Source organism: Cervus canadensis, chromosome 29, assembly GCF_019320065.1.
Source record: "Cervus canadensis isolate Bull #8, Minnesota chromosome 29, ASM1932006v1, whole genome shotgun sequence".
Lineage (NCBI taxonomy): Eukaryota > Metazoa > Chordata > Mammalia > Artiodactyla > Cervidae > Cervus > Cervus canadensis.
The window spans coordinates 44,232,407-44,255,120 of NC_057414.1; the positions used below are offsets into that span (position 1 = coordinate 44,232,407).

Below are 22,714 nucleotides of genomic sequence, written 5' to 3' on the forward strand. Positions count from 1 at the left end.
CCCACAGGCGAGGGTTTAGACTCTTCAAGTTCTTCCAACAGACTGGTCTGTCTGGACTACAGCAACGCATTAAACAGTGTTCCCAAGGTCTCGAGATACCTGAGCTCAGGTAGTGGCGCCCTCCTCTACCTAAGACGTTTCCTCCCCTCCCTCGTCCCAATGGTACCCACCAACAGGCGGGGCGGGAGAGCCCCGGAAGCCGGCTCCATGTACTTCCGGGTCAAGGAGCGCGCGCGGCGGCGGCAGCGGCGGTGGCGGCCGGGCCTAGTTGTGCCTCTTGCTGTGGCGGCGGCTGCGGCAGCGGCGGCGAGTGTCGGGGAGCGGCCGGCGAGGCGCACGGTTCCGGGTACGTGCGGGCCACGGTATCCCGGGTTTCAGAGCGCCCCAGCCGGAGGGCCGCTCCGGGCGCCGCGCGCTTTGTCTGAGGCCTGCCCGGCGGTGCGAGGCCTGCGCTGCTCAGGCCCCGGGCTGACGGGTGGCGGCAGTCTCCTGCAGGCGCTGGAGGCCTCGCGCAGAGGCCGGGCGACCCGGGGCCTGCAGGCGGGTTCCCGGGCGGCGAGGAGACCTCCGCCTCGTCCTGTGGCACCCGCCCCCTGTGCTGTCGCTCTCCCCGCTCTGAGAGCGGAGTGTGACCCTTTGCTAACTCGTCTCCAGCTCCTCGTCCTCTTTGCTTTTATTGTTTTTGTCTGTGTGTCGACAGGCCCGTGTGGTTGTTGGGATGGTCTCCCGCTCCTTAACTCACGTAGTCTTCATAGCAGCCTGTCAGGAGTAGGTATTGGCCTTCCTGTTTTTACAGATAAGTAGATTAGAGTCTGGAGATGTTAAGTAATTTGCCAACGTCACACAGCTGCTGTATGCTGAGCCAGGGCCGGTTGTTAACCTAAGCCCTGATTCCGGCCCATGGTTTTTTTTTTCTTTTTTCTTTGTAACAAGGATTGTGTTACATCGTTGTCAACTTTGTGGCGTTTATATGCTCTTCTTGCTTCTGCAACAACAGAATAGTAGTCACCTGGTGAACCACAGTTTGGCCATTGGTCACTTGGACAGAACCTGAGGCTGAAGTGAGGTTTGACTGGGGCTTTAGCACGCCTTCCCTCTCCCTGAACCATTGGTGTTTTTCCTTAGGGAAAGAATGTTGAGTCAGAATGACAATAGCTGGTTCTCCTTTTGCATCAGGCTGTTGGCAGGGCCCTGACAGAGCCAGCCTGACTTTGGTTCTCCCAGCAGCCCACTGTAATGGACTCTTGGTGTCTCTCTCAACCCTGCCAAGACCTTACTGGACTCTTAATTTTTTTTGGTGGGGGAGGGGGTGGTGGTGGGCTCTCGCTTTTTGACTTGTATTGCAGCTTAACAGTTTCAAGGTATTGTAGCCGCTTTGGCAGATGATGAATGAAAAATGAGATTCGAGCCCATTGGACCTGAGCCACTGGACTTAACACCCTTGCTCAGGGCCTGGGGACAGGCACCCAGGTTCTTGTCATGGCACAGCTGCCAATGACCACACCGGAAAGCCTTTGGGGTCCTTAGTTGGGATAAAAGGTGCTTTCATTCCCTGGATTTGAAAATAGAGGGAAATACTACTTTTTGTTTAAATTTTCCCCTGGTTCCCCCAAGTCTGGAGACTGAGCAGGAAAGCCATAGAGCACTGCTGGCACTGCCCGAGGTGGCCAGCAGCTGGGAGGGGCCGTGGTGTCTCCTGCAGAAAAGGCTTCCTGGACGTTGGTCTGGAACGTGCGAGTGGAGGTGGGGATAGTGGATCTGGGCAGGCACATCTGAGCTGGGACTGCCACTGGGGCCGGTAGGTCCTGAGCCAGGGTCACATTCCCACAGTGTTTTGAGTGTTTCTCCTCATGGAGAAACAGGCTCCCAGGGGTCCCTAATGTTGATCTCTGTTTGCGCAGCTGCTTGGTCTGGGAAGTACCTTCAGAGACTCCCGGGCTCTTCTCCTGGGTGCTGCCAGAAGGTACTATGTGTGACCATGCAGGGAAGGGAGAGGGGTGTTGGGCGGCCTTTGGAAAGTGTCCTCCCTGGCTGTGATGGGAGAACACAGGGCTTGAGGGATTAAACCCCACATGTGCAGGGACATGGGGAGTCAGCCTCACTCCAGAGCTGGTGTCCCTGGCAAGTCCCCGTGGACCAGACCCCATCGTGGCCACACTGATCTCTTCTGACAGTGCTCTGAGGCAGGCCTCAGTCTCAGTTACTGAGGGAGAAGCCAGAGGTTCCTTGTGCTTTTGACCTTGTGCGAGTGAACCGTCCCTGAGCATGCTCTGTGGTCTCCTTGGAGGGTTACATTTTCTGAAGTTTGCCCTGGTACTTTCCTGGGTGTGAACACTGACCCCCTTCATAGGCTGAGCGTCCCCGACGCAGGACCCACGCCGCACGCAGTCAGGCAGGGTAGGTAGGTACAGGAGCAGGTGTCCTAGGGTGGCGCTGTGGAGTCTGGGCACAGGTCCAGCCTGAGGCTTGTAGGTCCTCTACCTGCAGTGGCCCTGCCACCTCCTTGCTCACAGGAGGGTGCCGTGCTCCTGGATGGACACTGGCACCGTCCAATCCTATGGGTGGTGCGTCTCCAGAAGGGGTTGTGGTCGGGGCTCAGGTGCAAGATAGCGAAGGTCCCTGCCGTGTTGCTGACTCACCAAGCAGGGGAGTGCAGACCCTTAGTTTAGCAGGACTGACTGATTTTCTCACCATTATGGTACTAGGTAGAAAAAAAGTGGTGACTTTAGGGGGGTTCATAATTTCAGTTGACTACTTCCAGATAGACGCATCATCTGGCAGGTGGTGATTTAGTGAAATTAACATGCCCTCGCTGTTTTAAAAGACATCGTTCCAGAGCCTGATGCTTTGTCTGGGATGTGAGGCACCCTGGCTGTGGCCCTGGCCTCAGCCCCATCAGGGACCATTCTTTGGGAGCATCTGTACAGCGGTGGTGGCGATAGCTCCTGCCCTGGGTGCTAGTTGATGCACGTGAAGTGTGCAGTGTGTGACCCACGGGAGAGAAGCCTGCGCGGAATCCGGGAGGAGAGGCTTTCCTGGCTTCTGGGCTCACTGCTGTCCGCCTCCCCTCCTGCCCCGGTTCTTGCTTTGCTTCCATCCCTCCAGTCTTGCTCCTTAGATGTGCAGACTGGACTCAGAAACGCACTGTGCCACAGGGAGGGGTCTCCTCTCGGGGGCGCTGGGGAAGTGAGTAGCCCTGATGGGCAAGGAGCCCTTGTTTGGAGACCAGAGTCAGAGGCCCTGGTGCAGGAGGGTGCTTGTGTCCCTTTACGTCTGAGGTCACTGGGCTCGGTCTTCGCCGTTACCCTGGCAGTGGCCTTGCAGAGCAGGCAGGCTCGGCACCCCCAGTTGGTGATCAGGAGCCCAGGAGCAGGTGGACATGGCAGCCTGACCCCTGCTCCCCACAGCCCTGTTCTGCTCCTGGGTAGGCAGGTGACTTGGCCGTGTTCCGTGGAGGGGCCGGGGCCAGGTCAGAGGAGCCCCAGCTGGTGCCATTGGCCTCTCGTGGGAGACAGGTGTGCGGAGCTGGGCTGGCCAGCCGTTGCTGAGGGGGGCATCCCACGGGAGTGTGGGCAGAGGGCCAGCTTGGCACCTGGACCTTCTGGCGCCCATCCTCTGCTGAAAGCCCCGCTTTGCCTCAGCTTGTGATAAGCCGTTTCCCTCAAGCCTGGCCTCAGGTACCCGGGGAGTGTTGAGGTGTGGCAGGTGCCTGAATAAGAACACGGCCGGTCTGAGGCTACATTGGGTTTGTTATAAGTTGGCATCTGACTGTGAATGTGGCTCTGTAGACAGGAGCCAGTCTCTTGTGTGTGCCTTCACAGTTCTGAGCCAATTCTGTCTCCTATGGTGCGGCGGGGACACGTGTCATCAGGAGGGTGATGTGTAGTGATTGTCCCTCCCCCTTGCGGGGGAGCTTAATGCAAAGCCTGGGACAGAAGGGACTTACTTGACCCTGGTTTCTTCCAGAGCTGAACGCCCATGTCCAGCGATGGATGACGACAGCCTGGAAGAGCTTGTGGACCGAAGCCCGGGGCCTGATGGCCACCCAAGACTCTGTCCTGCTGCCCTGGCCAGTGATGCTGGTGAGCCGCCCCCCACCCCTCCGCCCAGAGTGGGGAGTGAGCATTCATGCTTTGCCCTTTAATTGCACAAGTAGCACATTGTTTGGTCTTTATTTTTGACGTAGTCAATACAAATATGTTCTTAAATCCAGCAAAAGCTTCCACCCTGCCCAGCTCACCCTCACTGCCCTGACCTGGGGGCAGGGTGCTGCCAGGAGCCCGGTTGGCAGACGTCCTCTGCCCAGCCCTGCTCTTTGCTGCTTCCGCTGTGACACTGCCCCTCGGGCCTGTGTTCCCCCTGCTGCTCTAGAAGGAGGCAGTGATGCCCACAGCGGCGCCTCTGAGGACGACTCGGGCAGCGAGCACAGCGACGAGGAGGATGCAGACGGGGACCTGGAGGATGGATCTGGTGAGAGCACGGACGTCCTTGGGGCCCCCGAGTCTCCTCGCGCCGTGACAGGGGTTGCTGTTTACAAAACAGCCTTGGTGAGCTTGCTGACTTCACCACACCTGCCAGCTGAGGCTGTGAGCTGTCAGGGTGACACTGCCTAACACAGTGACCTTCTCTGGCAGTCCCCTGCGGTGGGTTTTGTCTTCAGCTGGGCAGCTGGCTTGTGTTGATGTGGGCTGACGACACAGTGGATAGGTCTCTTTCTTGTCTGGTGATAGCAGGAGGGTAAAGTGCCTGAGAATAGGGAGTAGCGTGAAGGGCGTTTGCAGGGAGCGTGCAGCTGGACAGACCTGCGGGCAGAGTGGGCCCGGAGCCCGTTACAGAGCAAGGGTAGGCCAAGCCCTGGGTCCCGTGCTCTTTGACAGACTCCTGAGAGAGCCAGCAGAGGCATGGGGTGACTTATGAGGCTCCCAGTCTGCACCTCCGAACTTTGGTGCAGGGAGCTTTGCTGTACGCATGTCCTGCCCTGAGTGCCATGCACCCACTGCACTGCCTTCCTGGCCGCCCTGGCTGGCGCGTGGCCTGTGGGCTCCCCAGACTGTCCCGCCCAGCCCCTCCCCATGTGGCGCTGGGCTTCGGGAGCTTGGCTCACCACTGCTTCCCTTCCAACACTGCCGCTGGGACCTGCGTGGATATTGAGGCATCCGCCTGGTCTATCACAGTCCTTGGATCTCTGTGGATATGAGCATTAGAATGTTGCAGAGAGGTAACCCCTCATGTTTGGGACAGTGCTTGTGAAGGAGCAGCGTGAGTTTGCAACCCTGGGTGCCTTGGTGACACGTTATCCCAGGGTTAGATTTTTTACTTCTCTGCAGAAACAGGCGGTTCTGGGTTGAATCTGCAGGTCACAGTGGGGCTGTTCCACTTGTTTTTGCAGATGGAGTTGGGGCTTGGCGCCGAGGACATGAGGTCCTTGTCAGTTCAGCCCTGGAGCAGAGATCAGAGGGCCTGTTGGATGCCAGTGGACAGGGGCTCGGTGCAGGGGGCTGGAAGACGGGCAGGGGCTCACCGTCTGGGGCAGAGACAGTGTGTAAAGAAGCAGTTAGGTCAGGGTGATAGATGCCAAGGGTGTGTTTAGGGGACATCATGGGAAGGGAATGGGCTCGGGCTCTTTGGTCCTGGGTTGGTGAGAAGCTTCCAGAAGGACAGGTCTCAGCTGTGATCTGGAGGGCAGGAGGGTCAGCGGGGTGGTGGTGGTCGTGGGGCGAGGAGAGTTTTGGGGGGACAGCTGGCACAGAGCCGAGTCCCAGGAGTCCCGTGGGTAAGGAGGTGCCAGTGGAGGGCAGGCACCTGGAGGCCACGGCTGCAGCTGAGGGGCACCGACCCGCCACGACACCCCGCATTCTCCAGCGCCAGTCTGTGAAACAGGCGGGCCAGGAGGGGATCTCCAGCTGGTGAGAACCTAGGTGGCTTGCAGGGCCTGCCTTCAGAGACGTGACCTGCACCCTCACAGTCTCATGTCGGCCGAGCCCCCTTGCACCTAGCTCTTTCTACCCATCTTGTTGTTTTTCTTGCCATAGTGTTGATTCCTGAAAGTCACTTGCTTGTGTCACTGTTTGCTCAGTTTTCAGCTGTAGAAACATATTGTCTGTTCAAGTCTTATGATGAAAGAGGAGAACTTAGGACTCTGACCTGCCGCCTCACCAGCTGTCCAGGTGGTGCGCACGCGCCCTCCTGGTCTGCTCAGCATGCCCCTCGCCAAGCAGCCCTCCGCCACAGGTCACTCTCAGCTCTTCCCCGGTGGTCCTGCCCTGCTCACGGGACCCTTGCCCTCACCTTACCCGGGTTTGCAGACGTGCCACCAGCTGCCACTCTGGGCTGGCACCCGTGTCTGCACCTTCCTCCTCCTGGGCCCTTGTCTGTCTGGGACCTGATCCCGCAGCTCCGGGACAAGGTGGGCGGGCGGCTGGCTCAGGGCCTCAGCGCCTCACTGCTGATGGCCGCTGCCCTCGGGCGCCCAGGGCGTCCTCTGGGGGTGGGGGCGCCACAGGGTCTGGTGGCCTCAGATGCCAGTTCTCTGCCTGCCCCTCAGCTCCTGATCTTCTGGAATTCTGGAGGAAGAACCAGAGCACCTGGTTCTCGTGCTCCACCTGCTGCTGCCCCCTTGGCCTTAGCCAGTCACGGATTTGCGCCAAACCACTCTCCAGAATTTTGTGGACCCCAGCTTAGTTGTCTTACTTTGTAACAGATTGTCACAAACACAGCGGCTGAGAATAGCACACTTGGTGTCTCAGTGTAGTTAGTAGTCCAAATACCAGTGGCTAGTCCTCTGCTCAGGTCTTGCCCAGTTGACATAAAGGGGTCGCAGAGGCACCGTTCTCATCTAGGCTCAGGGTCCTCCCCCAGGGTCCGGCTTGTTGCTGGGTTTCAGGCCCCACAGTGTGGGGCTCTCGTCCTGTCTCTGCCTGGGTGGGACCCCCTCTCCTCCTCGCTCAGGTCCTGGAGGCCACGCCTCAGTGGACAGGGTGCATCAACCCCTGTTCTTTTGGGTAGTACAAGCAGCCAGAGAAAACTGCTCTTCCAGCGTATGTGGTCACCTCACATAACAGCAGGGTCTCGGGTGTGTGAGGACCCCGCCCACCACGCCTCTAGTCTTGTCCGGTGTCACTGTGAATTGTATCTTTATTTACTGGGGTTTAGTGGGGAGAGAAAACGGAAGCACATACTGACTGCTGTGTTGAAGCTGAATGGCCTCGGAACCTTTTGGAGGTTGATAAGGGCTGTGGTGTGCAGCTTGCCTGGTTAGGAATTTGTGGTCTCTGGTCCCAGAGGAAAGAAAAATGAGAGCCCTGGAGGAGAGGCCTTCCCTGTAGGTGGCAGCTCCCTGACAGCTTTAAGAAGGTGCTGGTGGAGTGAGGTGTCCTCCAGAGGCCGCCAAGCTGCGCCCAGAGGCCCGCTGACCCCTGGGGGCTGCCTGCCTCCTGCGGGGGTTCTGATTCGGCTCCAAGTGCAGCTGGGGCCTCGTGCCTCCTGGGCTCCAGTTCACAGACTTGTAACCTTGCCTCTTAAGGTTCCGAGGACTCTGAGGAAGATGGTGACGACATGGACACGTTAGCAGCAGTGACAGATACTCAGGGAACGCTGGAAGCCGGTGGTGCATTTAATTCTGATGACGACTCTGAGAGCTGCCCGATCTGTCTCAATGCTTTCAGGGAGCAGGCTGTGGGGACACCCGAGAACTGCGCCCACTACTTCTGCCTCGATTGCATCGTGGAGTGGTCCAAGGTGCACGGTGTTTCTTCGGGCTGGGCTCTGTGTGGGTGACCAGCCCCTGGCCGGCCTCTCGGTGGTCTGGGTCTCTGCTCGATGGTGGGGCTGGGGGGCCCCAGGTGGCGTCCGAGCCTAGTCTCTGCTTTGTCTGCGCTTTGGGCCCTTGGGTGGCTGGTGAAGCTCACTCTGGGGAGCACAGAACGAGAAGAGGGGGTTTGTGGCCAGAAATCCCGGGAGAACCAGGGCAGCCTGCATGGCTGAGCTGGCTGGTAAGTGTGTGCTGAGGGGTCAGCTCACAGACACGGGGCCTGACTCGTGAGCGCAGCAGTAGCGCACACGGGGGTCGTGGGTGCTGCAGGGTGAGCTCTGGAAGCACTGCCCACCCCTCTTCTGAACTTTGTGAAAGAACTCAAAGAAGGGTGAGTCCAAGGACGAGTGGCCGCAGCTCTTTTTTGTGAAAGTAACTCTTGACTCCTAAGAGAAATTGTGTTGAGGTGGTGTTAACAGTGACAGTGATTCAAGATTATGATACAGTTTTTATTTTTCTTACAGAATGCCCATTCCTGTCCAGTTGATCGAATTATATTTAAATGTATTTGTATTCGAGCTCAATTTGGCGGTAAAATCTTGAAGAAGGTAAGTGTAGGTGCCCCCTCATGTGTATTACATTGGTCCGCATCTCATGGGAAAACCTGCCTTCAAAAGGCGCTTTGCTCTCCTGAAGTGCTGGTTGCGTACACGTGAGAAATCTGCTGAAGTGCCACTTGCAGCTGTGGACCTGAAGCCCGGGTGGGCGGTGGTGCCGTGTGCCTGGCCAGTGCGGGCTCCCTCCCTCCCCTCCACGCGCCTCTTGTGTATCTCTGAGCTTCTTCCTTCCTGAGCCATGGCGCCACGGGGGGGGAGGTCAGGGTGGACCCCGACTTGGGAGAGGCGGCCAGCTCTCGGGACCAGACTTCTGAAGGCACAGGGCAGGACCAGGAGAGCTGAGCACAGGTGTCTTCCTTGCTGTCTGGGGCCTCCACAGTCTCTAACTCTACTCCTCAACAAAAGGAAAGTCTCAGAGAAGGAGTTCCCTGGTGTCCTGGTGGTTAAGACTCCCTTCTCTCACTGTCGTGGCCCTGGCTCCGTCCCTGGTCGGGGAGGTCCCTGCAAGCCTCAGGGTGCTGTCAGAGACGATTGCTGATACAGACTTGCCGCACTTCTTCTCAGTGGGTTGGTTGCAGCTGGAGATGTGTTTTTTGTTTTTACTGTGGAGCCAGAGGTGGTGGGGACTCCGCTCTGGACATGCAGATTTCCCAAGTCTGTGTGGGTGACCGCAGCCCCCATCCTTCCAGGGACGGCCTCCTGTGCCCTCCCGCACTCTGCTGTCCTGCCCAGAGGCCGCGGGAGTGCAGGCACTTTCCCTGCAGGCCGGCTCTGCTTAAGTACCTGTGAGTGAGGGCGGGCCCTGAGCCGTCCTCTGCGGGAAGGGAGAGGTGGTGCAGGGCCCCTCACACCAGCAGGTCTGGATCTGGCAGAGAGCCGGGAGGCGTGGGGAGGCCCTGAGTGCCCGCCTGGCGCGGGAACAAAGGTGGGGAGCACGGCGGGGAGGGAGGAGCAGACGCTGCTCCTCGGGGTGGGGTTCGGGGCAGGAGACCGAGGCGGCTCGCCCCCACAGATGGTGCGTGCTGGCAGCACTGTGGGGAGCAGCAGTGACTGTCGAGGGGCAGCACCCACTAGAGGCCCGGGTCCGTGTCTGCCCGCCGCCTCCCCACTCTGCAGCACCGCCCACGGGCCTGCCTGGCTCGTTGTCACTCTGCCCTGGGGTCCTTCGGCAGCGCACACCTTGTTCTCCATTGAGTAGTTTCTTTCTCAGGGCTCGCTGTCCTGAAACGGTTAGAAAATGCTAAAACCACCACGTGCGTGTTACTTCAGAGCCCCTGGGCCCACAGAAGCCGTGCAAGTGAATCTGCTTTGGGTCGATTTACGATGATACGAATGGCTCTGGGGCTTGGATCCTGCTTGCTGTTTGCTCAGCGCGCTCTTGTCCCCAGATTCCAGTGGAGAGTGCCCAGCTCGGGGAGGACGAGGATGAAGACCCGACCTTCTGTGAGGTGTGTGGCCGGAGCGACCGGGAGGACCGCCTGTTGCTCTGTGACGGCTGCGACGCTGGGTGAGCCCCTCCCCGTCTTTCTGGCCTGGCTCCGAGGTGGAACCCCCTGATGTGCTAGAGGGGAGTCTGTGGGCCGCTGCTCCGCGCATCACACCCACAGGCCTCCCTGGCTGTGCTCGGCGCCGGGAGCCCCCACAGGTCATCTGAACCCCAGCGTCTGCCGCTGCACCCACTGGCCTGGCCTCAGCTCACGTGCTCCATCCCCTCTACCCCTCCCTGCGGCTGCTTCTCACTGCCGTTTACACCCTCCCCATTCCCAGCCATCATCTGAGACTGCTTGCAGAGGTGCACCCTACACCTCAGGACGGAGGGCAGACGCGGGAAACGCGGGGTGTGGGCGGGCGGGACCCGCCCAGTGTGCAAGGCTAGGCCGTGGGGAGCGCCCCCAGCCGGGCGGGTAGGCAGGATGGGCTTCCAGCTGAGCTGTGCCCTGTGTCCGCGGCAGCCTGTGGTTGTCGTCCCGCCACGCGGTGGGGGCTCCTGCTTCCCGTCAGGCGCGCTCCTCGCTCTGGAGCAGCGTGGGTCCTGGAGGGCTGGTGCCTGTGGGGTGGAGCAGACGCTGCCTGGGCCGCCCGCCGGGGCCTGCTTCCTGCCGTCTCCCTGCCCCGAGGCAGCAGGGCCCTCCTCAGGGCTTACACCACTAAGAACACAGACCTCCCTCCTTCCTCACGGCTGTCGGCTACATCCTGTCCTGTGACAGCCCCGGAGGTCTGACCGCGGCGTGCCTGCCGCGGCAGCCCCAGAGCTCAGCCGTGTCTGGGGGCGTCACGTTGAGCCTGTTGTCACTCTGGATGTGGAGGGCAGAACTGCGGCCCTGGTGTCCAGCCCACGGATTTTGCCATCATGTACCGTGACCGTGGGACGTGGGGCAGACCGCATTCTCTTCCCAAGTGCAGGTGGCTGAGCAGGAAGGGGCTGGAACTGCGGGACGCTGTCTGGGAGGCCACACGCAAGGGAAGGAGAGGCTGGTCCTGGCGTAGGCATGGTTACCAGCCTTGCCTCTGGCTTCCCTGAGCCTGAAACCAGCCTGTGTGTCTTTTGGCGGTCTCATGGATGTTGGGGCACTGGGGAGTCCCAGGTGGGGCTGTTCGTTTGCCAAGTCTTAGTTTTTCTTTAAGCTTTTTACCTCTTTGGGGGTATAGGGACTGCACCACGGGGCATGTGGAATCTTAGTTACCTAATCAGGGATTGAATCCAGGCCCTGGCAGTGAAATGGCCACTGAACCACCAGGGATTCCCCCTGTTTGTGTTTGACTTAATGGGATTTATTCGTGATTGGGGACCTCTCCACGCCAGGGCTATGCCGTCACCGTGGGAGGGGGTCGTTCCTGTAGATGTGTGAGTGCTGCAGGCCTCCTTGAGGAGTGGCCATGGGCATCTCCTGGGCTTGAGCCTGCAGCTGTCTTCTCCCTGGAGGAATTTGTGGGTGCAGACTGGCTAGGTGGAGCCCCCACCACCCCCGCCAGCCTCTGCGCCAAGATCCTGGGGTGCGGTGGTGAGAACACAGTTGAACCGCGCTCAGTTTTGGAGACGTTTCTGTGAGACACTGCCGCTCAGTGTTGGGTGGTGTCCTTGAGCCTCACTGCGTCAGAGGGATTTCTCAGGCTGAAATCTAGTTTGGGTTCTGGGTGCTCCTTGGTGCTGGGGGTCAGCCTGTGCGTCCGCCCACTGGGTGCTTGGGTGAGGCCCAGCCTGGGGGTCGGGGCAGGCTCTGCCTCCCTGCGGCCTCACACAGGGCAGAGCTGGGAGCAGCAGGAGGCTCTGCAGCAGCAGCCAGCCTGGGCTCGGGTGTGCAGCGTGTGGTCGGCGCTGTCTGGAGTCCTCAGGGTGCCGGCGCTGGCGGCTCCTCCCCGGCTGCTCGCCTCAGGACAAGTCAGGAACCACCACGGGGCAGATGTCACTGTGCAGAACTGGTGCGGGTGTAGCTCCTCAGCGCTGGGGGGCGCGGGGCCACCTCCATGGTGGTGGGCAGGAAAGGACCTCCTAATGACCGCGTCCTTGGAGACCACCTCCCAGGAATGGTGGGCACCACCCATCCAGCTGCCAGTTTGGTGGCTTCAGATAGTACATGACCCATGAAGAGTTGAGCAGCTGTTGGGGGTCCTTCCATAGGGCAGAGATGCCCCGAGGCCTGTGGTGGAGGTCCAGCTGTCCAGAATGCCTGAGAGAGAAGGGAGCAGACTGGTCCCAAGCTCCAGGCACAGTCGCCTGCCCCGTGTCCTCGTGAGGGGCATCACAGTCAGCCCAGGCGGAGCCCCAGTGCTGCTGTCGGGGCGAGGGAGGCTTTGTGTCCCCGCTCTGCTCTCGGACACCCGTCCCAGGGCCTGGACTGCACCCTGGTGACCTCACTTAACTTCACCACCCCTGCAGGTCCATCTCCAGATGCAGTCGCATTGCAGGGTTAGGGTTGGATGGGGGGTACAAGGGCACAGCACCACGTGCGGGGCGCCGTCGTGAGGCTCAGACACCCTGTTGTCCCCCAGATACCACATGGAATGCTTGGACCCCCCTCTCCAGGAGGTGCCTGTGGATGAGTGGTTCTGTCCGGAATGTGCTGCCCCCGGGGCCGCTTCTGCCGCTGGTAACGTGCTGCCTGCTCTCAGGCAGCCCAGACCCTTCCCATGGGGGCGGGCACCTTGGCCCAGGGAGATGGCGTCGGGCTGTCTGGCAGGAGTGGCTTCCAGTTGGACTCCGGTGTGGGGGCGGGGGGGCTTCTGAGGGCCTAGGTGCCAGGCTGGTGCCCCCTGCCTTCCGTTCCCGACTCCCCCTGCCAGGGCCAGGGCACGGCGGAGTGCGCATCAGCCCAGGGTGTTTTCTTCCAAGACACGGGTCCCGTGAGTGAGGAGGAGGTCTCCCTGCTCTTGGCTGACGTGGTGCCCACCACCAGCCGGCTTCGGCCCCGCACGGGGAGGACCCGGGCCATCGCCAGGACGCGGCAGAGTGAGAGGGTGCGAGCGACAGTGAACCGGAACCGGATCTCCACGGCCAGGAGGTTCCAGGTGGGTGCCTGTGGCCTTCCATGCTGGCTGTGTGCAAGGAGCAACGTTGAGGGGGCCTGAGGCGGCAGCAGTAGCCGAGAGCTGGCCCCAGGGGTGCTGGGCAGCGCCGTCACCCGCAGGGGCTGTAGTGCTGAACCCGGAGGGCTGAGGGACTTCGTGGCTGACTTGGGCCCAGGACCCCACCGCCAAGGCCCATGGTCCACTCTCCTCAAGGCCCAGGAGCGCTCCTCCTGCCTTCGTGCCTGACCTGCCCGTCAGGAGGCCTCCCCAGACCCCACTCCCTGTGGGCACTCGGGAGCCCCCGCAGCCTGATGTCTGTCGCTGCAGCTCTGGGGGCTCGGGGTCCCCAGGCTCCCCCGAGAGGTCTGAGGTGGTTCCGCCCCCGACCACCATCCTGTGCCGTGCAGCGCGTCCCCAGGTACCTCGTGTCCTCTCTGCTGGATGAGACCATTGAAGCCGTGGCTGCCGGGCTCAGCACAGCCGTGTACCAGCGCCCCGGGCCGCGCGCCCCTGCCCGCCGCAGGAGGAAGGGAGGTAGGCGTTCCCAGCTCCGGCTGCCCGAGGTCCCTGCTGTTGCGCCCGAGGCCCTGCAGGCCTGGGGTTTGGGTTTGGTTAGTCCCTCTGAACACCCTGTTGGGGGGCTGTTGGTGTGGCAGCACCCCGAGTGTGCATCAGATGACACAGCCTCCCCGAGTGGGTCAGGAAGAGCCCGCAGGGTCCATGTGAAGGTTCGTGCTGTTTCCTTTGGGCCGGGCAGCCCTGTGCCTGGCTTCCCTGGGTGGGGACCGTTGAAGTAATTCAGCATCTGTGCAGCTGCAGTGCTGTTCACATTTTCTGGGCTTTTTCTGTGTTAGTCTTGGTAACTTTGTCCCAGGAAGTTCGGTTTCTCCCAGGCAGAAGCTTTCACGGAAGGTCAGCATCCTTGGCGGTTCCTGCTCTGTGCTCTGTCTGTATTTGTTGGTCAGAATTCTGCTCCGTAGAGGAGCTGGCCCTCCTGCTTGACTACTTGTGTGAATCAGAAGACATGGATTCCTGTTTCATTGAGTGGGTTACAATCTGTGGCCTTTTGAAAACCAGTGTTATTGAGACATATTTGCCGTGACAAATGCATCCACTCTGGGCACGTGGTTCCCAGTGAGGCCAGCGAGCCTTCCAGCCGGGCCCTGCTGTCGGTGCTCTCTCTGCGTCCGTGGCTCTCGCTCGGGAGGTGCTGAGTGTGTGTTCTGGTTTGTCACCAGCAGTGACCTGGGGTTCCATGTGGCGGGTGTGTAGGTTCACTTCTGTTCCCTGGTGAGGGACGTGCTGCGGCTTGTCCCTCTGCCTGTGCTGCGTGTCTGGCTTGTTCTGCGGTGAAGCTGCTGTGCGGATCCCTTCTCGTGGGTGGGTGTGTCTACCGCTCTGGCTCGGTAGAGAGGAGGAGACCGGCTGGCGTGGGAGGGGCCGTGTCAGAGGCGGCCACCCCGCTCCCAGCTGCAGTTTGCGCCTGCAGCAGCGCCGCGTTCTTGCCCGGCTGGTCCTCATGTCCTGCATCTTGGGCGTGTCCTGGAGCTCACAGGCCCGTCTTCCTGCGCTCCCAGGCCTCCTCAGAGGACAGGCTGGGTGTAGAGATGAGACCTGAGGGCTCCCGGTGGGCGGTCATGGTTCTCTGTACCCAGAGGTCACGCTGATCCCTGAACTGCAGGCTCAGGTGAGAGGTTCCGCTTCACCTGTCTTCCCCTGACTCTGTCACATCCGTGACCTCACATCTCAGTCCCAGCAGCTCACCCTTCGTCTGCAGCACCTGGAGAGGCGGGCTCGCCTCTGCTGTGTCCTGAGCCCCCTGTACTTCGGCTGTCACGTCTCTGCAGGTGTGGTCACAGCTGTGGAGGCTGAGGGACTCGGGCACAGGCCCCGTCACCTTCTCCCCAGGGCCCGGCCGTGTCCCCCTCTCCTCTTGCGTTACTTTGAAGCGCATCCTCATTTTACCTGTAAGTGTTTTGCAGCATGTTTCTGGAAGAGAGGGAGTGTTTCCTCTGACTTAACCCCGAGGCCGTTGTTACACCTGAGGAGATGAGTAGTAATTCCACAGCCTCGTGACACAGCCTGTCAGCATCGGAAGTTCTAATTGTGTCACAAATGTGATGGAATTTTAAAGTAGTTTACGTGGAGCTGGAGCCAAAGCGTTGTGCTGTGCTGGGGCTGCGTGTCACGTGTCTCTGTCCTCTTGATGGGGTGGAACGAGCGGGTCTCCTGGTGGGCAGATCTCGCCTCCTGAGTGGCTGGAGGCCCGAGGCTGGTTCAGGTGTGGGTGGAGTTCTGTTGGTCTCTTGTCTGCGAGTTACTGAGGAGACGGCGGAGCGGCTCCCTCCTGACGGGCCGCTTCGCAGAGTGTGGTTTCTGAGGCCGGCACAGGTTCACTGGCACCGGGCCTGCTCCTTTGTTGACTAGTTCTTATCCCTGAGCTGGGCAGCGTCCTCCAGTGGAGAATGCGTAGGGCTCTCAGCTTCATCATGGGCTCAGGGACCCGGACTCGGTGTACACGCTTCCACCGCACAGTCACGAGGGTGGATCTCTGTCTTCCTTGGAACCCACTTCTGGGTTGAGATTCCTGATTGCTCCAGGGCTGTGGGAGCAGTGCGGCCCCAGGGCCCCCTGTGGCTGCCTGGGCTCCTGCCATCGCCCAGAGCACCAGGTGGCTGCTGGCTGTGCAGGGTCATCCTCGGTGTGTTTGCTGGAAACGAACCGTGAAGTCCCCTGTTTCCCAGCCTCTGGGAGCACTCCTCAGGGTGAGACCACTGAGCAGATCCAGAGCTGGAGGCCTGGTTTCCTTTACTCTTGATTGTTGGACTTGTGTCTTCTGACTTAGTGTTGTTCCATAGTGGTATAGACCATCTCCCTGCTGGTTCTAGTGGTCAGGTCTGGAGGTCAGAGTAGGCTCAGACTTGCCCTGTCCTCGCTGTGTGCTGGCCGCCCCCCCCCCCCCATGGGGACGAGTGTAGAAACCCCGTACCAAGAAGTGAGGGAGCGGTGCCCCCAGGTGGGGTGGACAGTCAGTCAGCCGAGTCTCTCGGGGACAGCGGGCTGGGGCACACAGCGAAGTGAGTGCTGTCAACGTGCTCTTGGCAGGAAGACGGAAGAAAGCGTCAGGAAGAAAGAAAGCCCCATCCAGATCGTCTGCAAAGAGCAGGGGCTCAGGGCCAAGGTTGAAGAAACGCCTGGGTCGTGTGAAGAAGAGGAAAGCACAGAAGATAAAGGTAGCCTTGGACGGGGTCTCACTAGGCAAGCTCTCAGGCCTGTGTGCTGTGGGGTGGGGGGTGGGGGGTGGGGGGGCAGTGGGAGGCACGGAAGGAGCGTCTCTGTAATTACTTGGAGATTCACCGATAAAGACGCACATTTCTGCAGCGTGGACTGAGGACGGGGTTGAAGCGAGGTGTGTTCAGAGCACTGCAGAGTGGCTCCTGGAACCACAGGGGCCTGTGGGGCCAGGCCGCCACCTGTCGGGCGCTTGTGCCCAGGGTAGCAGGCTCCTGGTGTGAGGCGGGTGGAGTGAGGCCTGGGCGGGGTCCTTGTGTGATGAGTACCTGTGCCCCTCAGACTCCGGGGCGGCCAGCCCTCTGCCCCCCGTTTGGTGCCGTGGGTTCCTAGTTGAACTGGCATTTCCTGAGGCCGTGGATCTCAGCCCTGTCGTTTCTCCCTCTTACCTGGGTTCAGAATGAAGCCACGGCTCGTTCGCGCATCGCACGGACGCTGGGCCTCTGCGGGCCGGCCCGCGGAGCCTGCACCCCCTCCGTGTACAAGCCTGCAGACCCGTCTCTGGGACTGATGCGTGCCGACATCGGGGCAGCCTCTCTCTCCCTGTTTGGAGACCCTTATGAGCTGGACCCCTTCGACAGGTGGGTGCAGAGGGGCTGGGCTCTCTCCCTCAGGCCGGTGGACATGCCACCTCCGGTGGGGCCTGGCTCATTCTCGGGGTTTGCGTTTGTGAAGTTCCTTGCTCTGAGTGGCTCTCAGACCCCATTAGGTGGTGAGTGAAAAGAGCTCTGGGCTCCCTCGGCGTGTCTGCCCCCGTCCCTCCCGACTCAGAGGCTGGGGCAGCTGCTGACACAAGGTCACTGCGCAGGGCCCCGGTTCGGTACTGAGTCACAGGGCCTGCTGAGGGGCCGCTCGCTCTGGAGGGTGGGTGGGAGGCTCCCTGGGCCTGGACGTGCAGGGTCACCTGCCCTTTGGCCTGTGTTCTTCTCCAGTGGTGAAGAGGCGTCTGCAAGCCCTGCTTCCCCTCTGAGCGCCAAGAGGAGGGTTCTGTCCCGGTCAGCCCTGCGCTCCCACCAGCCTGTAGCCAGACCTGTCTCCATGGGGCTCTCCAGGTGTGTCCCGGGGGGCAGGACAGGATGGGGTGCAGGTGGGGCGCAGGCCTCCGAGGACAGTAGACTCCATGGCGGGTGGGCACTCTGCCACCCGGCACCCTGAGACCTCTTGTGGCCTCTCCCCAGCTCGTGGGTGAGGAAGAGCTACGGCCAGTCCCAAGCCAGGGGCCTGGGACGCAGGGACAAGGAGGGGGTGCAGGGACAGGGCGGGGGCTGGGCACGGATCCAGCCTTCTCCCCCAGCTGACAGTCAGACTGCTTGTGCACGCCCGCCTGCTGGTGGAGCTGGGGCTGAGGGCCTCGCACGCGACTGTCCCTCCCCCCGCCGTCCTTCAGTGGGAGCTGCTGGGGGGCGGGTCTCGTTCCTGCCCTCGGGGTCCCTGCCTGCACGGGGGGCACCAGGGCTGGAGGGGCTGTGACAGCAGGGCCTGCCCGGTCTGCTTGCAGGAGGAGTGCTCCCACCGCGGCCCCCCAGCTGGAAGTGGACGCAGAGCCCAGCCCTGACCTGCTGGGGAGCATCCTGTCTGGCCAGAGCCTTCTGATGATGAATGGCGCCGACATCGTCATCCACCGGGACGGCTCCCTCAGCGCCAAGAAGGCAGGTGAGCAGCTGTGCCCGCGGCCCCTTGCTGCCCTCCGCACGCCCAAGCTTGGGGCCACGCGTCCCAGAGGCAGTCTGCGTGTGGCCGACCCAGCGGCCCTAGGGTTTACTTCCGAGCAGTGGGTGAGGGCGCTGAAGGTGGCTTTCCGTCACTTGCTGATAACGCAGTTGGTGGTGGGGTTTCCAGGTAGCCCACTGGCCCTCCTCGCCGCAGTACAGCTGCTTCTCTGTTCTCACAGCCCCAGGAACCAGCGCAGGGCCCTCTCCACAGACCTGGGCCCCAGCGGGTTTCAGGGTGGAGTGGGTCTGGCCGTGGAGGGCAGGTTAGGCCATACAGCTGCAGTCAGCAGTAACCTGGGGTGCTGCCCCCTTTTCAAGGGTCCGTCAGGGCCCAGGCCCTTTCTGACCCACAGATAGCATAAAGACAGTGCAGCAAGCAGGAGGGGACGCAGACTGCAGCCTGAAGAGCCCACGGCCCCACCCTCCACGCGCAGAGCTGAGCGAGCAGGAATGGAAACTGCGCCGCGTAGGGAGGGCATGCTGGGGGAGGTGCGCTCCTCACAGGGGCCGCTGGGACCTCCGGCGCTTGGCCTTTTGTCTTTCAGTGCCAGTTTCTTTTCAGCGGAACTCACCTGGTCCATCCAGAGTGCCAGAAGGCGCCGGTGGGCGTCAGTCAGGAAGCGGGCCGCAGAGCTCAGGGCCCAGCTGCCCGGGCAGGGCCGCCCCCACCCCCACCCATGTCCCTGCACTCCTGTCGGGAGCAGTGGCAAAGCCTGACTCCTCGGTGACACCTAGGTTGGGCCAGTCTCAGACCTTGTCTAGTGAGAGCAGACCTGGTATAAAACAGAGTGAGGATCACCGGTTTAACGGCGACAGCAAGCACTCTCTGCCTCTCGGGTCTGCGGCGTTGAAGGTCTCACACAGCAGCTCGGACTCGCCCTCCAAGAGTACAGTGCCGGGCCAGGCCCCAAGACCAGCTCCCAGGCGGACAGACATCTCCGAGCTCCCCAGAATACCAAAGATCAGGAGAGATGGCAGCCGGGGGGACGAGGTTCCCACCAGCAGGCAGGGCGTCGAGCTCCCCAGCTCCTGCATCAGCCGGCTGACGGGCAGGGAGGGCCCTGGACAGCCTGGCTGCGGGGCCCGGGTGGAGGGTGAGCCCAGCAACCGGGGCGCGCAGGAGCCCAGCACGCGCTCGGGGGGGGCCCCCCAGCCCCCCAGCCCGCTGGGGCCCACCCGGGGAAAGGGTGTTGGCTCCACCTTTGAGAGTTTCAGGATCAACATTCCTGGGAACACAGCCCATTCCGGCAGACTGCTCAGCCCTGGCTTCTGTAACACGTTCCGGCCGGTGGACAGCAAGGTGCAGAGGAGGGCGAGCCCCTCACCCCTCTTCTCTGTCAGGAAGACAAAGCAGCTCAAAAGTGAGATCTATGACCCCTTCAACCCCACGGGCTCCGACTCCAGCTCCGCCAACAGCAGCCCTGAGCGTCTGGGCCTTCTGCCCTCGGAGATCACGCGAACCATCTCTGTGGACAGTCCCAAGGCCCCAGCACTGCCCCCCGCGCGCTGTGTCACCTCCTACACGGTGCAGACCGGTGCGGGAAAGGAGCCGGAGCCCCCCCAGGGGCCCTCCAGTCTGTCCGCGCTCCAGGACGAGGAGCCCTGCGCGCAGGCACAGCAGCCGTCCCCCCCGGAGACCTGGGGCGAGGAGGCCCTGCCAACCCGCAGCTCCTTCTTCGGCTCCGAAGGCCGGACGGTGACCTGCGTGACTGTGGTGGAGCCTGACACGCCACCCAGCCCGGACACCCCGCCTGCGGCCACCCACAGGGTTGTGGAGCTGCGCTCCCCCACCCGCTCCCGCTCCCGGTCCAGCTCCCGCGGCCGGAAGAGAGGCCCACAGCCGAGGGCAGCCACCAGGGAGCACTGCGCCGGCCGCTCGGGCTCCCGCTCGTCCCGCTCAGGAGACCGGAGTTCCAGGTCTGCCTCGCCGGCAGCGGGCGAGGACCAGCCCAAGAGACACCGGCCCAAGGCCCGGGGCCGCAGGTCCTCTAGCGAGTGCTCCAGCAGCCACGAGCGCACCAAGCGCAAGAAGGCGAAGGACAAGAGCAGGGAGCGGGGCAGAGGCTCCTGGGGCCGCAGCCACCGGAGGTCCCGCTCCCGCTCTGGGAGCCCTGGGAGCTCGTCTCACGAGCACCGCGAGGGCCGCAGGAAGAAGAGGCGGCGGTCAGGGTCCAGGTCTCGGGGGAGGGAGTGCTCTCCCCCCAGGTACCCCAGGGAGAGGAGGGGGCGGCCCCGGGACCGGCACAGCTCCCGCGAGAGGCGGCGGCGAAGGTCCAGGTCCCCTAGCCCGGAACACCGGCCCCGGGCACACCGACGCCCTCGGTCCAGGGAGAAGCGCCCGCGGCCGCACCCCCACTCCCCTGAGCGGAAGTTGGCCCCAAGAGAGGCTTCTCCAGCACCCCCTCCCCAGGAGGAGCCCAGGCCAGACAGGGAGCCCCCGGCCAGGTCCCCGGCTGGGCCCCCACCCTCAGCGGGAGCAGACAGCTTAACAGAAGGGCCAGAAGTCGACAAGACTGTCCCAGTCCCGGAGGTGCTCGCCGAGTGTCCAGCGGAGGATGTGGACTACGGCGACTCTGTGGAGGCGGGGCACCTCTTTGAGGACTTTTCCAGTGACACCATCTTCATGCAGCTTGATGACATGAGTTCCCCGCCCTCCCCGGAGAGCACGGACTCTTCCCCGGAGCGCGACCTCCTGCCCAAGCCCACCATGCCCCCAGCGGGCCCCCAGCACGACACCAGCCTGGCCATGGCTGTCATCCGGAGGGAGGTGTCTCGGATCCATGGTGAAGATGTGGCACAGCCCTCGCCTGGGACCGAGGTCCCCCAGGAGAAGCACTCGCTCCAGCAGGACGCAGACGAGGCCGCCACAGTGCCCTGCGCCCTGGGTGCCGAGGCCCCAGGCGGGACACCTGTGGGGAAGGAGGAAGGCCCCTCTCAGAACCCTCTGCTGCGGGCCAAGGCGCTGGTGAAGAGGGTCACCTGGAACCTCCAGGAGGCGGACTGTGGGGCCCCTGCCCACGACAGAGGCCTGTGTGAGTAGGCGCTTTGGTGGGGGCGGAGAGTGATCCTTGGGTGACTCCCAGGCCGCCTTGGTCATGGGGGTGGGATGGCGGCACCTTCCTTGGGGTCCTTGCTCCAGGACGCTTTTCTGAAATTTTCCAGCCAGGAGGCAGCCTTGTGGCCTGGAGGGCCCCAGAACACCCACCCCCGTATGTTGGCCCCCAGAGACACCACTTCACAGGCCACAGAAGCCCCCGGAAGGAGTCTGGGAATCTGATGACATGGGCCCCGTGGCTGGGCTCCAGCAGGCACCTTTCTCTGAGCCGCCTGCCCCTGCTTATGTGCTTCCAGAGCCTGGCTTCCCCCCAACTGACCCCTCTCAGGTGGGCCCCTGGGCTGGAGGGATGTGGCCTTGTACCCAGGCCACGCAGGCTGGGCTGGGCTGGGGCTGAGGGCCGCACGCACCAGCCCTTTGCTGCCTGGGCTCTTTGGGTTCAGAAGTGGGGGGTTGGGGGCACGGGGTACTGAGTGTGCCGAGGCTGAGCAGGCCGCACTCTCGCCCAGGTACAGAGCCCCAGCCTGCCCCCCGGCCCAGCCCTGCCGTCGGGCGTCCCGCCGTATGCACCCATCAGCCAGCCCGCGGTCCAGTTCCTCCTCCAGGGGAGCCTGCCCCTCCCGGGCTGCGGGGTGGCCCAGAGCCTGGCCCCAGTGTCCACCATCCCGACTGCAGCCTCAGAGCCCGCTGGCCACGCTTGCACCACCGCTGCTGCCAACAACTCTGAGGAGAGGACAGCTCCCCCCAGGCCAGCCCCAGAGAAGGCCAAGAATGAGGAGGTGAGACCCCCTGCTCCTCCTCCAGGGGCAGGCGCGGGCCAGTAGCCCAGCGCCGAGCCCTCACCGGTGTCCTCGCCCCCAGTACATGAAGAAGCTGCATGTGCAGGAGCGGGCCGTGGAGGAGGTGAAGCTGGCCATCAAGCCCTTCTACCAGAAGAGGGAGGTGACCAAGGACGAGTATAAGGACATCCTGCGCAAGGCGGTGCAGAAGGTGGGAGGGGCCTGTGAGCCCTGGGCTGGGGAGGTGGGAGGGGCCTGTGAGCCCTGGGCTGCGTGGCCACACCCCATAGCCCCTCGCTGTAGCCGGCCACTTAGGTGCTTGGGGTGTAAAGGCGGCTGTTTGTGAGCGGTTGTTAAAGAGTTTGAGCAACATCACTTTTAACCCCACTTAACGGCTAGGAAAATGAGCCCCCCGCCCCGAGAGGCGGACATGCCAGATCGCCTCAGGAGGGCCGTCAGCCACCCTGTGGACAGAGCAGACAGACGCATGTCAACCTGCCCGCCACCCCTCACAGGGTCCCCAGGGCCTGGTCCCCATGATCCATGACCGTTTTGGGCGCAAAGGGATGTCTGGGTCACTGTCCCCCCGCCCCCCCTTCTCCAGATTTGCCACAGCAAGAGCGGGGAGATCAACCCCGTGAAGGTGGGCAACCTGGTGAAGGCCTACGTGGACAAGTACAGGCACATGCGCAGACACCGGCGGGCCGAGGCTGGCGAGGAGCCGCCCGCCCAGGGCGCGGAGGGCTGAGGAGCAGAAAACGGGACACGCCCCGCCCTCCCGTCTTCAGGGTTCCTGTGATCACACGTGGTCTGTGCACCTGTCTTGCTCGTAGTTTAAAACTGGACTTTTTTATATGTACATTATAGATACACACTGTTCCCATTGTGTTCTAATTTATCAAAAATGGATTCTCTTTAGAAACGTCTGATTGGCTCAGTACTTGAACGGTGGTGAGAAAGGGGGGGCCCGGGGCGGGGCACTTCGCTAGTCAGCCTTTTGCTCC

At 62.2% G+C, this 22,714-nt stretch overlaps 1 protein-coding gene across 2 annotated transcripts; it reads left to right on the plus strand.

Annotated features, from left to right (window-relative positions):
• The first annotated feature begins 221 nt into the window (after positions 1-221).
• On the plus strand, positions 222-22,636 carry PHRF1 (PHD and ring finger domains 1). 2 transcript variants are annotated; one of them, XM_043451230.1, is made up of 18 exons: positions 222-346; positions 3,967-4,082; positions 4,372-4,470; positions 7,523-7,737; positions 8,275-8,358; positions 9,756-9,874; positions 12,358-12,455; positions 12,698-12,873; positions 13,281-13,407; positions 15,979-16,106; positions 16,564-16,745; positions 17,097-17,216; positions 17,663-17,817; positions 18,422-20,908; positions 21,039-21,259; positions 21,441-21,710; positions 21,793-21,921; positions 22,315-22,636. In XM_043451230.1, the coding sequence occupies exons 2-18, from the start codon at positions 3,989-3,991 to the stop codon at positions 22,456-22,458; spliced, it is 4,848 nt and encodes a 1,615-aa protein (XP_043307165.1). In that variant the 5' UTR covers positions 222-346; positions 3,967-3,988; the 3' UTR covers positions 22,459-22,636. The 2 variants fall into 2 exon arrangements, with proteins under 2 accessions (XP_043307165.1, XP_043307166.1); XM_043451231.1 differs by having other exon boundaries at positions 4,375-4,470.
• Positions 22,637-22,714: the final 78 nt, after the last annotated feature.